This window comes from Marmota marmota, unplaced genomic scaffold (assembly GCF_001458135.2).
Source record: "Marmota marmota marmota unplaced genomic scaffold, marMar, whole genome shotgun sequence".
Taxonomy (NCBI): domain Eukaryota; kingdom Metazoa; phylum Chordata; class Mammalia; order Rodentia; family Sciuridae; genus Marmota; species Marmota marmota.
In genome coordinates, this window is record NW_026000101.1 from 3,631,684 (window position 1) to 3,646,848 (window position 15,165).

At 38.8% G+C, this 15,165-nt stretch overlaps 1 protein-coding gene across 1 annotated transcript; it reads left to right on the top strand.

Moving 5' to 3' along the window:
* The first annotated feature begins 399 nt into the window (after positions 1-399).
* On the top strand, positions 400-14,465 carry LOC107147607 (thioredoxin domain-containing protein 8-like). The gene is made up of 5 exons (XM_015492103.2): positions 400-426; positions 2,104-2,208; positions 8,888-8,947; positions 12,126-12,191; positions 14,445-14,465. Exons 1-5 carry the CDS (start codon positions 400-402, stop codon positions 14,463-14,465), a joined length of 279 nt encoding a protein of 92 aa, XP_015347589.2.
* Positions 14,466-15,165: the final 700 nt, after the last annotated feature.

Sequence of the window (15,165 nt, forward strand, 5' to 3'; positions counted from 1 at the left end):
TGAAACTGAACAATTGAAAAGGGGCCCCAATTCCTTATTTAAGGAGGAGTACATCCAAAGCAGGGATAAGGTTTCAGCGGGAGGAGTCTTGGTGCTTGCTTCTCAGTGTGGCAGGGGCTTTGCAGTAAACAGGTTGATTGGCATTTGTTACACCACACACATCTCCAAGAAGCTGTGTGGCTCCTGTGGGTCACCCCATCTCCGGTGCTGTGCTGAACTTGTGATGGAGCTGGGTAGGACGCCACATGAACTAGGCATCCTCCAACCAGTGGGGTTGGTACTGGCAGTTCCCGACACCTGGCTTTCCTGCCTAATGGCTTCAACACCGCTTTAGTTCAGATGGGTAATGGATGGCTTCCGGCACCCCATCTTAATGATTGGTGCAGGGATGAGCACAGGATGCAGTTAAGATCAGCGGAAGAGAGAGTGAGCCCTGCTATTATGAAGAACTCAGTAGATGATTTTGTATCCTTGGCAGAGGGAATGGGCTCTGGAAGCAAACCACCTAGATTAACAACCCCAGCTACATAACTCACCAGCTGGCTGACCAGGAGAAAGTTAATGAACTTCTGCTTTCTCATCTGTGAAATAGAGATGATAATAGTACATATTCCAGAGAGTGTTTTTAGAGATTATAGGACAAAACATCAAGCACGGAGTAAATAAGCTACTATTGTTGCAATTCCAATGGGTAAAGGAAAAATAAATCTTGAACAGAGCCCTCTAGAGCAGCAAATCACTCACTCACCAGTAGAGACTCCAGGAATAGATACCAGGTGCCCATTAAAGACCATGAGAGAAGCTAGGTGAATCAGGGTTGAGTCCTATACTGACTTGGAGAAATGAATCATGATCACTCCGCAAAAACAAAACAAGAAATTACTGAAGGTGTTACATTAATTCTTCCTTTAATTTCACCAATAAGTAAATCTTTAGGGCTTTGTTTAAAAAAATCAAATATAGATTTCCATTTTGAATGACAGCTCACCTCCAACCTAGCCACTCTCATTTCTTTCTGGCCAACCTCATTTTCTTTCCAGAGGTAATTCACCAACAACAGCTTCCACTACCAACTCATTTTGTGAATAAACTCCTAAATGTTTTGTGGAATTTTCATCATTTATATGTACTTACAAAGAGAAATATGTCAGACCTCTGACACATTTATAAAAGGTTGTATTGGCTTGAGAACAGTAAGGTAGGGCACTTGGTTAAGGTTTTGTTTTGTTTTGTTTTAACTCTTTTTAGTTATGATACAACACCAGGCAGGATCCATCTTCACATAATCACAAAAGCATGGAATTCAACCTGCTCTGATTCAGTCCCCAACACTTTCCACCTGTTCCCTCTACCCTCCCTCCACTCCACCAATCCTTCTTGAATCCATTTACAGTTTATTTTTTTAAATTAGTGTCCTGTGGGCACACCTGATACTGAACCCACCTTGCCTTATCCATGCACATACAAAACTTCAGTCAGATCATTCCACCACTCTTCCCCTTTTCCATCCCTTCTTCTTCCTCTTCAATATCTTTCATCTACTCTACTGATATTTCCTCTATTTTGATGAAATTCCCCTCACCTCTTTTTTTTTTCTTTCTCTCTTTCTTTCTTGTTTCCCCCATTTTGTTTTAGCTTCCACATATCAGAGAAAACATTCAACGTTTGACTTTTGGGAACTGGCTTATTTCACTTAGCATGATAGTCTCAGTTCCATCCATTCACCTGCAAATCCCATAATGTCATTCTTCTTCATAGCTGAGTAGCACTCCATTGTGTATTTTCTTTATCCATTCATCTGTTGAAGGGCCCTTAGTTTGGCTCCATAGCTTAACTTAGCTATTGTGAATCATGCTGCTGTATACATGGATATGGCTGCATCATTATAGTATGCTGATTTTAAATCCTTTGGTTATATACCGAGGAGTGGGATAACTGGGTCATACGGTGGTTCTATTCCTAGTTTTTTTGAGGAATCTCCATACTGTTTTCCACAGTGGTTGCACTAATTTGCAATCCCACCAACCCTGTGATTTTATTCTCTGTAAGGCTCTATGAGATTCTGTGATTGAGCACATTTCCTTATTTGTGTTCTGGTTTCAGGATGAATTCAATACATTTTTGAAAGATGCTGGACGTCAACTTGTGGTAGTTGAATTTTCAGCAAACTGGTGTGGTTTCTGCAAAGAGATATGTTCTGTTTTTCATGTAAGTATCAATAGTATTGAGTTCATGGCTATAAAAGGAATTTAAGCCCCCAAAATAATTTTCCCAGAAATTCTTTAAGGTATTGGCACTTATGACACACTTTGGGGCCATATAGCATTTTGGAGCATCCTGAGGAAATGGTAGAAAATTCACTGGGATCTAATTCGAGGACACCAGAAGATTAATACTACTCATTTATAGATAATTCAGCAAGGAATGTCAAGATGTGCAAAAGAGTCCAACTATAAAAATGAAAAAAAAAACTAATCACATTACAATAATGACATTTTGCCAAAGTTCCAGAGTTCAGAACTTTAAAATATTGGAATAGATAAGATACATATGATACTTATTTTTAGCTATAATATAAAAGAATAAACATTCCCTAAATCTTCAATTCTATTATAAGGGGGGGGGGGGAAAGTTCATAGATCTCTTTTTAAAAGACATTCTCTATTTCATTTTTTCTGTAACTTTATTGAGTTATAGACCAAAAAAAGTGAACATATTTAATATACACGACTGGTGAATTTGGACATAAGCAAACTCCTGTGATCACCATTTCCACAATTAGAGTAATAAGCATTATCTATCACTTGTAAAAATGTCCTTGTGTCTCTATGCTTTTTCTCACCCTTCCCTGAAAGAGGTAGTAAGAATGCTTAACCTGAAATCTACCCTTTTAACAAACTGCTAAGTGTGCATCATATTGCTGACAATAAATGCTACACTGTACAGCAGATCTGTAGAATTCATTTATCTTCTAAAACTCAAATTTTCTACCAATTGAACAACTCCCTCTATACGCCTCCTCCCCCACCACTCCCTAGTAACCACTGTTCAATTATCAGGTTTTATAAGTGAATATTTAGATACTTCATAGAAGTGAAATTGTGTAATATTTGTCCTTCTGCCACTGGCTTATTTCACTTGGCATAATATCTTCCAGGTCCATTCACGCTGTTGCAAATGGTAGGCAAACCATGTCTTACACATCCTTTCTTGTTCCCTGCTCTGCTCGGTAAAATATTCTAGTAAAATAATCTACTTGGTTGTAATGGTATGTTTATATCCAAACTGTTTTTCTACATATGCACTAGTTCATATTTTTTAGTGTCTCCAAATTAAAATTTTAATATTTAATATACTGTTTCATCTAACTTCTCTATTGTCCCACTTAAAAGCTCATTATACTATTCGGTTTTGGTAAAACAGAAAGAATCTCAGGGCATTTTCTTTTCATTTCTTCTTATTTTGCAAAAGTTTCACATTTACTTTTGCTCTCTTTCATGAAATTTATTCTTTCCTTCAAATATAAAAATGTCTTGAGCTGGGCACAATGCACACTTCTGTAATCCCAGAGACTCCAGAGATGGAGGCAGGAGGATTTCAAACTCAAGGTCAGCCTGGGAAAATTGAGACCCTGTTTCAAAATAAAAAGGGTAGGAGATGTAGCTCAGTGGTAGCACCAAGGTTCAATCCCAAGTATAGAAAAATAACAACAAAGTTTTGATTCCTCTATGAAACTGAAACTAAAAATATTCTGTTCTATTCTCAATAAGGGTTTCTAACATTTGACATTTTTTTACTTGAATCCACCTAAACTGATTCTAATCACAGTCCCAACCTTGACATTTAATTAAAAATGAACTTACAGTCAAACAGAGAAATGGGCTACATGTCATCACAACATGCCTACTATGTCTTGGAATACATAGAGGAAACATTTAAAAAAAACATTTCTACACTTTACTTATTTCTATTTCTATTGTGCAGATAAATCGGATTCACTGTGATATTTCCATATACTCTTGAATTGATCATGTCCATCCACCCTTCTTCTATACCACCCTGTGCCTTTCCTCACCACACCCTTCCCAGTCCCTAGAAATCTCTCTTGTACTTTCAGGTAAAATTTTTATTTATTTATTTTCATTTTTGGTTTTCCACGTATGAGACAGAACATGCAATACTTGGCTTTTTTGTATCTGGCTTATTTCACTTAATATGATGTCCTCCAGTTCCATCTATTTTACTGCAAGTAGGATTTTATTCTTCTTTATGACTAATTAATACTCCCTTGTAGTATTAAGAATATATGATGCATATAGACAGTCTTTATCCATTCATGTGTTGGTGTGCACCTAGGCTGATTCCATATTCTTAACTTTTGTGAAAAGTGTGGTTAGAGGCTTTACTCTAGTATAATATTGGATTATTTCCTATTTCTCATTTGCGTATCTATGCTTCTCTTGGGATTTATTCTTTCACATGGTCTCATGATTGTAGTTACCTTTCCTCCACTTCTGGGTGTTGGATTCTCTTAGATACCTTTTAGAAGGCTGCCTATTGGTCATGAATTCTCTTACTGTATGCTTATAGTAATGATCTTTATTTCTTCTTAGATTCTGAAGGACCTTGCTGGGTGATCTTGATTGTCAGTGATTTTCTTTCAGGACTTGATATACATAATTCCATGCCCCCTGGCCTTTTCCTTTGAAACCTCTGCAGTTAGTATAATGGGTTTGCCTTTAATTGTGCCTTGATGCTTCTCTCCTGAAGATTTTAAAATTCTTTCTTTGTCCTGTACTTTTGACAGTTTCCTGTAATATGTCATGGTGAGGTTCTTTTCTGGTCTTGTCTATTTAGGATTCTAAAGACCTTCTATACCTGGATGTCCCTGTCTTTCCCAAGATTTGGGAAATTTTCTGCAGCATTTCATTCAGTAGGTTTTCTATGCCATTGACATTTATTTCTTCTCCTTTGGGTATACCCGTAATGACAACCTTTGATCTTTGTGTCCAGAGATCTTGAATGTTCTTTTCATTCTTCCTTAATTTTTTTCTTTATTTCTGCCTGAATATAATATTTGTAAAGACTTGCTTTTGAGCTCTGATATTCTTTCTTCTGCTTGATCTAGTCTGTTGTTGAGGTTTTTAAGTGAATTTTTCATACTGAGCTTTTCACTTCTAGTATTTCTGATGTTGCTTTTTTCCCCCCAAAAAAATCTCTCTTTCCTCGATGTCTTGCTCATATATTCAAATACTGCATTGTCTTTCTTCTTTCATATCATTGTTTGTATTCTCTTGGATTTCATTGGACTTTTTTTTAAAAAATTGTTCTTTTGAATTCTCTATCAGGTATTTCATTCACTTCAGTGTCTATGAAATCTGATACTAGAGAGTCATGAACTTTAGAAGAAGTCATATTACCTTGTTTTACTGTGCTTCTGTACTTCTGTGTTGAAAATTATGCATCTGTTGGATGGATATCTCTACTGTTTGTGGGACAGCTGTCTTAGGAAGCAGCTTTCTGCTGACAATGTGTCTTGGCATAACAGCTTAGTGTACAAAATTGACTTTATTTCCAGCCTGGCACCTCAGTGTAATCTCCCTGTAGCTTCCTTGGCTGAGACTAGCAACTTTGGGCAAAGTACATACTGTATCAGAGCTGGAGAGACCTACTGTCTCTACAGGTCTTTGAGTAGGGACTCTAGCCATTTAGGCAGTTGTTGCATAGACAGTAGAGTGTGTGGGGTACACCTTCTGTGAGTACTCTTATAATGGGTGTGGGGGCCTCTCTCAGGTGATAGGGGTTTCCACAGGCACTGTTAATATAGGATATTACTTGGAACTGTTTCTGTTACTGGCTGCTCCGGTTGTGGCAAATGGCTTGAAGCACTTGTCCTCTGATTATAATTGATATGGGTCTAGATGCTTCAAAGAGAAGGAAGAGGTAAGGGCTGGAATCACAGACCCCCCCGCCCCTGAGAAGGAACATTTTAATATCTAACAAACCCTTCCATTCTGACACTCAAAACTTGAAAAAAGAGAATCTCCCTAACTTTGCACAGAGATAGCCAGTGCTCAAGTGCAGGAGTATAAATCTACTCACGTGGCACAAAGTTACAACTGATCAAATTTCTACAGCCCTACAGGAAGTATTTTCATAATGTAAAATGAAATCTAAGTCTTGGTAAACTCCCTTCTTGCTGCCTTCAGACCCTAGGGGTAACAGCTCTGCTGTTGCTACATCTTGGCTGTTGAAGCTCCTCCTAAACCTGTCCTTGTCTTTACAGGTAATCATAGTTAGTCACTGCATAAACTTCCACGAGTTATACTAATTTGATTGTGCCATCTGTTTTCTGCTGGAATCCAGACTAATGCAAACATATTTTTAAAATAAATGTTGGTGCACCCTCACTGCAAAATACTATTCAGATGTTTAAAAAAAATGAAGTAGGCCCATATGGAATGATGGGATTATCTCTAAGACAATTTATCATTAGGTAAGAAGAGCAGAGTATAGAAAAAGTGTGTATAGCATGGTCCCATTTACATAAAACAGAAACACATACATTTACTTATAAAGATATCTGTATTTATTTATAAACCTTTATAGTACACAAATACACACACACACACACACACATACAAAGGGGAGGAGAAAAATGCTTATCAAAAAAGTTTGTTTTTCTATGAATGAGTGAAAATTGGGGGAAATTGTGAATGGAAGAATTTCACGTTTTTCTTATTTTTTTCTTGTAAGGCCCAAACTATTGCAAGAGAACACATGCGCTGCGTGTGATTTTTTTTTTTAACCCATAGTACATGAGGGGTTTGGACAAAAGTTTCCACTTACTCTAGGTCACTGTATCAGCCAGCAATCAAATCTGGAAACAAACCAAATTGACAGGAAAAAAAATTAATACAAGGAATTAAATGCTTATTAAATCATTGGAAGGCTGGATGAACGGACTCTGGATTGAGACTCCATGAACAGGGGTCTCAGAACAATGCAGGCCCACCTGTGGGGATCCCAGCATTGCCATAATCAGAAGTGAGGGGAAGCATGAGGCCTCCATGGGGTGGGAAAAGCACCATCCACAGAGCAAGAGCCAGGGAGTTGGAACCAGGACCTCCACTGTGACTGCCCCAGGTGCCTCTAGACATCCAGGGCGTTGTGTCCGGACATCGGAAGCCTCTGCGGCTGCCTCCTGCAGAACTGCCTCCCAGTGCCCCCCCTCTCTGTGCAGCAGGAATGTGCAAAGGTAGGAAGAAAGTAGCTTCGTGTCTTCTTCCAAGCCTCACCTGCAAGCATCCCGCTGATAAAACCAAGTGTGTGTGCACCCAGACTCTAGCTGCAAGGAATCTTTCCTTTTTATTCCTTTCCTTTTTTTTTAATTTTTATTATTTTTTTATTTTTCAGGCTCTGCAGGAAAGGTGGGGTGGAATGAAGTTAGCTATCCAAAGCTTTGTTCAAGGGAGAGGGAAGAAGAATTCAAGACATTTCAGATACAAAAAAAAATAAAAATCTACTACCCACAGAGTCTCTCTGAAAATAATACTAAAGGATGTATTCTGAGAATTTTTAAAAAATGAGTCATAAGATAATGTGGGGCTTAAGAAGTGATTTTAAACTTAAGTCTTAATTGTCCTCCACAATCTCATTTGACCTGCGCCTTGATAACTTAGAGCAAGGGTCAGTCATTTTTCTTGTAAAGACCTAACAGTAAATATCAGGTCTCTGACCCAACTACTCAACTTTGCTGTTGGAGATCAAAACCCAATGACAATACAGAAACAAAGTGCCAGACTGTTCCAATAAAACTTGAACAAGTCGAGAGTTGGATTTAGTCCACAGGGTGTAGTTTGGGGACCCTCAACTAAGAGAATTAGCAGACATGAAAATGCTCCCTGAAAAGAGCATTTCTGGAACAGGAGGGGTAGTGGATTTGTTGGGAAATCGCGTGGAGTCATCACGGTTGGCCAGCTCGCCTGCCCCAGCGTATACGATGGACGTGGCAAAAGGTGAGCCTCAAAAAGGAAACTGAGGCTGGTGAGGAAGGATTTTGTTTTATAAGTTCATGACCCTCCACTCTCTCTCTCTCTCCCTCTATAAAGTCAAAATAGAAGTTTTTGTTGTTGTTGTTGTTGTTGTTGTTGTTGTTGCTGTTGTTTTTTAATACCAGGGATTGAACCCAGGGATGCTCAACCACTGAGCCACATCCCTATCCCTTTTTAATATTTTATTGGGTCTCGCTGAGTTGCTTAGGGCCTCACTAAGTTGCTGAGGCTGGCTTTGAACTCACGATCCTCCTTCCTCAGCCTCCCAAGCTGCAGGGATTACAGGAGGGCACCACCACACCTGCCTAAAATAGAAGAATTTTAATAAGGATTTTTTCATGATTAAATGTGGATTTTAGGAAAAAAAAAAATGTGGGTCTGGGGATGGAACACAGGGCCCCGCGCATGCTAGATAAACACTACCACTGGGCTCCACCTCCAGCTGAGAACTGCATCTTGAAGAACACAGTGTCCTTCAACCTGCTCCCAGGAAAAATCCCCCATCCCTCCCCAGACCCTGCCGGGTAGGTCTGGACCCACAGAGACGCCTCACTGTTGCTTTGCTTTGTGTCTGTCCTTTTCCAGCTTTGGAATGTTAGTCATCAGGTTGGTTCTTTGGACTCAGCTTCTGCCCATGATCCTCTCTTCACCTTGGCACAGTCTGGCATTTGACCTGGGGCTTCATGCTCTGGGCAGTAGTAAAACACCAGAATGATGCTTAGCTCGCCTGGACAACTTTGTGCTCATTTCTATTTTTGCCGAAAGACACCTCTAATGTGTGCTTTAATATGAGCACAAAGCTAACGGGGAATCTTTATTCTTTTATTTTTAAGGACATGTCTCTACAATACCAAAACGTAAGGTTTGCTATCGTGGATGTGGACGATTCTCCGGTAAGAATCTTACCCTCAACCTGTGGATAGTTACGACCATTTGCATAGTAATTGAGCAGCATTGTCTCCATGATTACATAATCAGTGTAGAATCAAGTAGAATTTCACTTTTTTTTAATAAACTGTAGTAGTAAAGTCCCACATAATGCTCTTATATGTCTTTTATTACCTTTTTTTTAAATTAGCAAATATGTGTTCTTCCTGCTGCCCTAATCAATCTCAACGTTCTCCATCACTTGCCCTAGATTCTGCCCCAGAATCTTCTTCAGCAGAGATGCTCCAGGAAAACAATACCAATCAAATGGAATTAAGTTCATGTTGAAAAATAATTTCATGTCCATCCTGTGATAAATTATCGATCATTTTCTAAAACCAAACTGAATATATTTTAACTTGTTTTCCTCTTACTTTATCTTGTGCTTTCTTGTGGGTTTTCTTAAATATCACAAGAGATTCCAGGATTTCTTCCCTCCTATCTCTAGAGCCATCCCTACCTCACCCCACCCAAAATAATCAGCCTCATATTCTCAACCCAAATTTGTCTATATATAATATCTCTGCAAAATTATTTCTCCTACTATTTCTTAATTTTGTGTGCATGTGTGTATGTGTGTGTGTGTGTGTGTGTGTGTGTGTGGTACCAGTGACTGAATTCAGGGGCACTCTGCCACTGAGATATATTCCCAGCCTTTTTTTTTTATTTTGACAAATGTTCTTGCTAAGTTTCCCAGGCTGACCTTGAGTTTGAGTTCCTCCTGCCTCAGCCTCCCAAATCTGGGATCACAGGCATGTGCCACTGCATCCAACACATTTGTTAACTTATAACAAGGAAAAATAACGGTGTTAACTTTCCATCACTATAACAAAATAACTGAGATAATAGACTTATAAAGAGAAAAGGTTTATTTTGGCTCACAGTTTTGGAGGTTCCAGTCCATGATTGATTGGCCCTGTTGCTTTGGTCTAATGGTGAAGCAACACATCGTGGTGGGAGAGCATGGTGAACAAAACTGTTCGCCTCATTGCCAGGAAGCAAAATAGAGAAAGGAAGAGTTTGCAGGGTCCCACACTCCCCTTCAAGGGGGATTGACCTTCAGATCTCCCACTCAACTCCATCTTTTAAAGGTTTCATCACCTCTCAATAACCCCACCCCAGGACCAAGTCTTCAACATGTGGGCCTTTGGGAACATTCAACATCCAAACTATAGTAATAACAATAACAAGTGGTCTATAGATACCTTAGATTGAATAAGCTTTAGGATGAAAAAAAATATGTTATTCACTGTTCAGCATTTTAAAGGTTGAAGTTGTAGAGGTTGAACCTTTATAAACTTTATTTATTTGCTAAATATGACAAAGACAATTAGAAATAATAAAATGCATATGATATATAGCATGGTGCCTGGTGGGTAATAGAAGTTCCACTTCTCCATTTCCTCTAAGCCTCATTAAAGTGTGACAGTACTTAATTACCCTTTCCGCTGAATCATACCCTGTGTACTCAGAAAGCACAGCTAGGATCATCATCTCTTTGTCTCTTTTTATATTCACAATCTTGTGCAACCATGGCTACAGTCATCTTTAAAACATTTTCATCACTCCAGAAAGAAACACTATACTCTTTATCAATCATGGCAATTCCCTCCCTCCGGGCACCACACCTATCCACAGGAGGCAACTACAAATCTACATACCATCTATAGATTTGCTCATTCATAGAAATGGAATCATAGGTGGTCTCGACTGGCTTCTTTCACATAGCATATTTTCAAGGTTCATCCATGTTATGAAATGTATTAGTACTACATTATTTTGCTGAATCATATAATAATAATCCACCATATGGATAACACCACCTTTTATTTATCCATTCATCCATTAGTGAACATTTAGGGGGTTTGTCCTTTTTGACTATTGTAGATAATACTGATATAAAAATTAGCGTACAAGTTCCTGTGTGAACCTGAGTTTTCATTTCTTTTGATATATATCTACAAGTGGAATTTTGAAGTCATGTGGTAACTCAGCACTTAACTTCTAAGGAATGGACAAACTAGTTTCCAAAGTAACTACACCATTTCATATTCCCATCATCACAATAAGAGTCCTAACTTCTCCACATCCTTGCCAACACATGTAATTATCAGACTTTTTTTTTACTGTAGCTCTTATCTTTTAAGGTGAAACAAAAAAAAACCACACTATTTTATAGTAATTTATTTATTGGGTATCATTACTATGGTCGTGAAAATTATAATTTACTGTGTTTGTGTGTACATGTGTGTTTATATGAGTGTTTGCGTTAGGGTGGGGAAAGAGATTTAATGCCAATTAAAAGGGTGCTATATTAAGGAGAGAGGTCCAATTCAGTTTATCCTGTGAATGGCTAATTTTCTTTGGTGTCCTCTACAAGAGGAAAAAGAAATCCATCCTACCACTTGGAAGTAATTTGGAATGGATTAAGACTATTGGGATTTCAGCCTATTTTCTTGCCTTTGGACTCCAAATCTTTCAAATAGATGAGCAGTGAGGAGGGTGTAGGTATTAAAAGAAAGAAATGTGTGTTAAAATGCTAGACCCATACATCATTCCATGTCTTCAGTATGACTTACAAAGGTATTTTTATTCGTTCCTATTTTTGCAATGGGCTCCTCTGCAGTCTTTCACAAAGTCCTTGACAAGAGAGTTCATTCACTCGGTATCCATTCTGTTTTGGCCTCCGTCTCTCTCCTTTCTTCTAGAGCTCTTGGATGGAACAGCGTAGGAATACTGGAACATTCATTCTCCGTTGTCACATTTCTGGAGGCTTTGAGTATATGCTTGGAAATTTCTTGGCAGGAGAGTTTATAAACTGTCAGGCATGCCTGGTGTGGTGGCACATGCCTGTAATCCCAGGGATTCAGGAGGCCGAGGCAGGAGGATCGCAAGTTCGAGGCCAGCCACGGCAATTTAACAAGACCCTTGGTAACTTACTGAGACCCTGTCTCATAATAAAAAATAAAATGGCTGAAGATGTAGCTCAAATGGTAGCAATCCTTAGCAACAACAACCCAAAACAAAAGCGTCAGGTGTCCCTGGGCTTTAAGACACACCTCCTGATAATTCAACAAGTGATATAGCTGGTACAGAGAGAGGACAACAATACTCCGACTTCTTACCATTTCTTTTCTTTTCCAGGAGTTGGCTGATGCTTGTCACATTAAAGCAGTGCCCACATTTCAGATATTCAAGAAAATCCAGAAGGTATGTTTCCATGGAAACCAGCAAGGTCAAATTAGATTATAGAACCATCAGAGCAAAAGGAAAGGGGGAAAAAAGCCTACGATATCCTCGGTGGTGAAACAACACATTTATTTTTAACTCTTAGTAATTTTTATTTCTGAACTTACATATGGCCAAGAGGTTAAAAAAATGCAAGATTTATTAAAAATATCCCCATTTAGACCATCTGAGGTGTTTGGACATAAGAATGCATAAGGATTATTCTACTGTTACCCCTAGCCTGGGGCAGAACCATCAAGAAAGAATCTTCTGGAAAAGAACATGATGAAATTCTCACACCGAGGTAGACACGTCATTAACACCACATGGAAAAATATTAATAAAAAGTTATCACAGGGCAAGATGAATATGACTGAATATGCAGATTCTAGATTCAGATTCCCAGGGATCAAATACCAGTTCTCCACCGCCTACCTGTGGGACCTGGAACATGTACTTCATCTCCGTATATCCAAGTTTCCCCATCTGTGAAAACAGGGATCATAATAAATTTTTCCCTCACAGGGTTGTTGTGAAAATTAATTCATTAATAGAATAAAGTGTCAGACCCATCCTGGCATCAAGTGCCCAACGTGTTATGTCAGCTGGTTAGCTGTTATCTTGAAGATATTCATGGAATAAAATATTTAAAATATTTGGCACGTGATCAAAGTAGCCATTTCATATATGGCTGGAGATATGAACAATGGTGCATATCTCACAAAATGTCATTTTGCCACACACTTAGGAGGCACAAAATATTCATTCCTTTTCACACAATTACCTCATCCCTGGGAACTTGGGCCAGAGAAACACTTCAAGAAAAAATAAACAGCTAAGTGTATAATAATTATAGCATGAAAAAAATAAACGGAAGCAACCTAAATGTCATTTTTAGTAGAGTGACTAAGTAAATTATGATACATCCACTCTCTGAAATAGTACTCAATCAAAATGTTGAAATAATATGTGTAAACAAGTTTATTCTGAAACTTTATGAAGATTTGTATCTGCAGTGTTATGAATAAAAGCATTTGACATGTAACTGTAGAATTTTATTTTCAGTTATTATTTGTTATATACTTGCTGCACTATAATTGTTGCAATGAATTTAACTTATTTTTTTGAAAATAACATTACATGTTCCCTTCCCTTGTGTTTTTACTTGAAAATTAAAGCTATTTAATATATGTTCTCCCAACATGTACTACCTCCATGTCAAGTTACCTGTGCATCATATTTTATTATTTTCTCCACTTCCATCTCAGAAATAAGAATGTGTCCTTCTTCCAAAAATTGATTCCATCCAAGTATTTGGATTGTATTCCCTCCCTTCTGTTCCAGGCCTCTATCCTTCAGTTACCCTATTTCAAAGTTGGAGTTTGGACTTGTGTTTGTGCCATCTGGCCTCCATTTTCCATATCTATCAGCAGATCTCTGATTTTCTTTCAAGGAGCCATGTCCTTTTCCATCCTGGCCCAGGTGCTCCCTGGGGACTTCATCTCTAGGTTTAGACCATTTCCATCAGGAATGGGCCCTGGGTTCTAGTCAAGCCAATCCAAGCCAAACCAGAGCTGATTCCAGGACCTATGCTCGAACAGTAGGTCAAAGTCTCCCCCTTGATATCACTGGGTTTGAATTTGGGAAGAGATGGAACTGAAACTATGACAACTAGCTTGTTACCATAAGGAAATCTGAAAAGGAAGCCACCATAGAGGAAAGCAGCGGAGTCACTCATGCCAACAGATGCTCATGGCATTAACTGAACACTGCATTTGTCCATGCCTGAAGTCTGAGATACCCCGTAGGGTATCTGCAGATAGAGGAACATTGAGTTGGATTTTCTGTCACTTGCAACGAAAAAAATTCTCATGTATATATTTGATGTTCTCTTAAACTGGTCTCCTTCATTTCCTGTTCTAATTCTTGAAAGAGTAGAATACATTTAGTATTTCCATTTTTTATTTTCCACACATTCCCTCATCTATCATTCCTTAATGTCACCATCTCTTTCCATACATCTAATTGAAATAGCCATTCCTCCATCCTTATATTTCTGGGTTACACAAAAGCACAGTTAACGAACCAGCTGGAATATTCTGGAAACCTCTTTCCTCTTTGGGCTTCTATCTCTGAATCTTTCCCCAAGCTCTCGTCTGGCTTGTCTCCTCTGGATTCCAACAAAAGTGCTTCTCAAAGTTCTAACCTCTTCTCCTCCTACCTTCTCTGCTTTAGCAATTGCATCCCTACTTCTAGTTCAAGCCATAAATACCTTTTACTGAGACAAATGCAACAGCCCTTTTACTCCCAAGCTGCAACTCTATAACTTTGTTCTCTTCTCCACATAAACTCCTGCCCAGCTCCATGTATATCATTTCCTTATTTAAAATGTGCTGTCTTCCCTCCTCCGTTGCCTCCAGAATCACCACTAAACCCTTGTGCTCAAGTCTGGCATTTAGATATCTCCGTAAGTCTTTGACTCAAGCCACTGTTCCCTGCCCTTTTCTATTTGACTCAGATCTCAGCTCCAAGCACTTGGAGTCGTTCAGATCTGATTTGAAAGCCTGGTGTCTAGAAGAACCTTGGGTGGAGAGAAAATGTTCTATGTGAGACAAATGAGTAAGCAGATGAATGCATGAGTGAATGTTTGTTTTTTGCCTACATCTCACTCTGGCTCTGCCTTCCTTCCTGGTCTTGTTCCCATCTAATTCAGTGCAAGTTTCCGTCTGGCTCAGTACAGTGCTCTGTTTTCACTCCTTCTGTAGATGTTATTGCTTGGTGGCTGCTGCCCCTCAATAGATTTTATTCCCATTTTATGATGATACAAGACTCTCAGTTCCCAACTTACTCTGTATCTAGACTGTTGAGCAGATATTAGCCATTCTTCTGAGCAAAGGCTTGGCCCTATTTGGTCTCAGCTCTGTATGGAGGTTGGAAAGCCCCCTCTAAGGATGGG

Excerpts from the sequence above, each read along its gene's own strand:
- LOC107147607 (XM_015492103.2), top strand. The coding sequence starts at position 400 with ATGCAGTTAAGATCAGCGGAAGAGAGA. Across the intron at positions 427-2,103 it reads TAAGATCAGCGGAAGAGAGA|GATGAATTCAATACATTTTT; the intron begins GTGAGCCCTGCT and ends TTCTGGTTTCAG. Across the intron at positions 2,209-8,887 it reads AGATATGTTCTGTTTTTCAT|GACATGTCTCTACAATACCA; the intron begins GTAAGTATCAAT and ends TTTATTTTTAAG.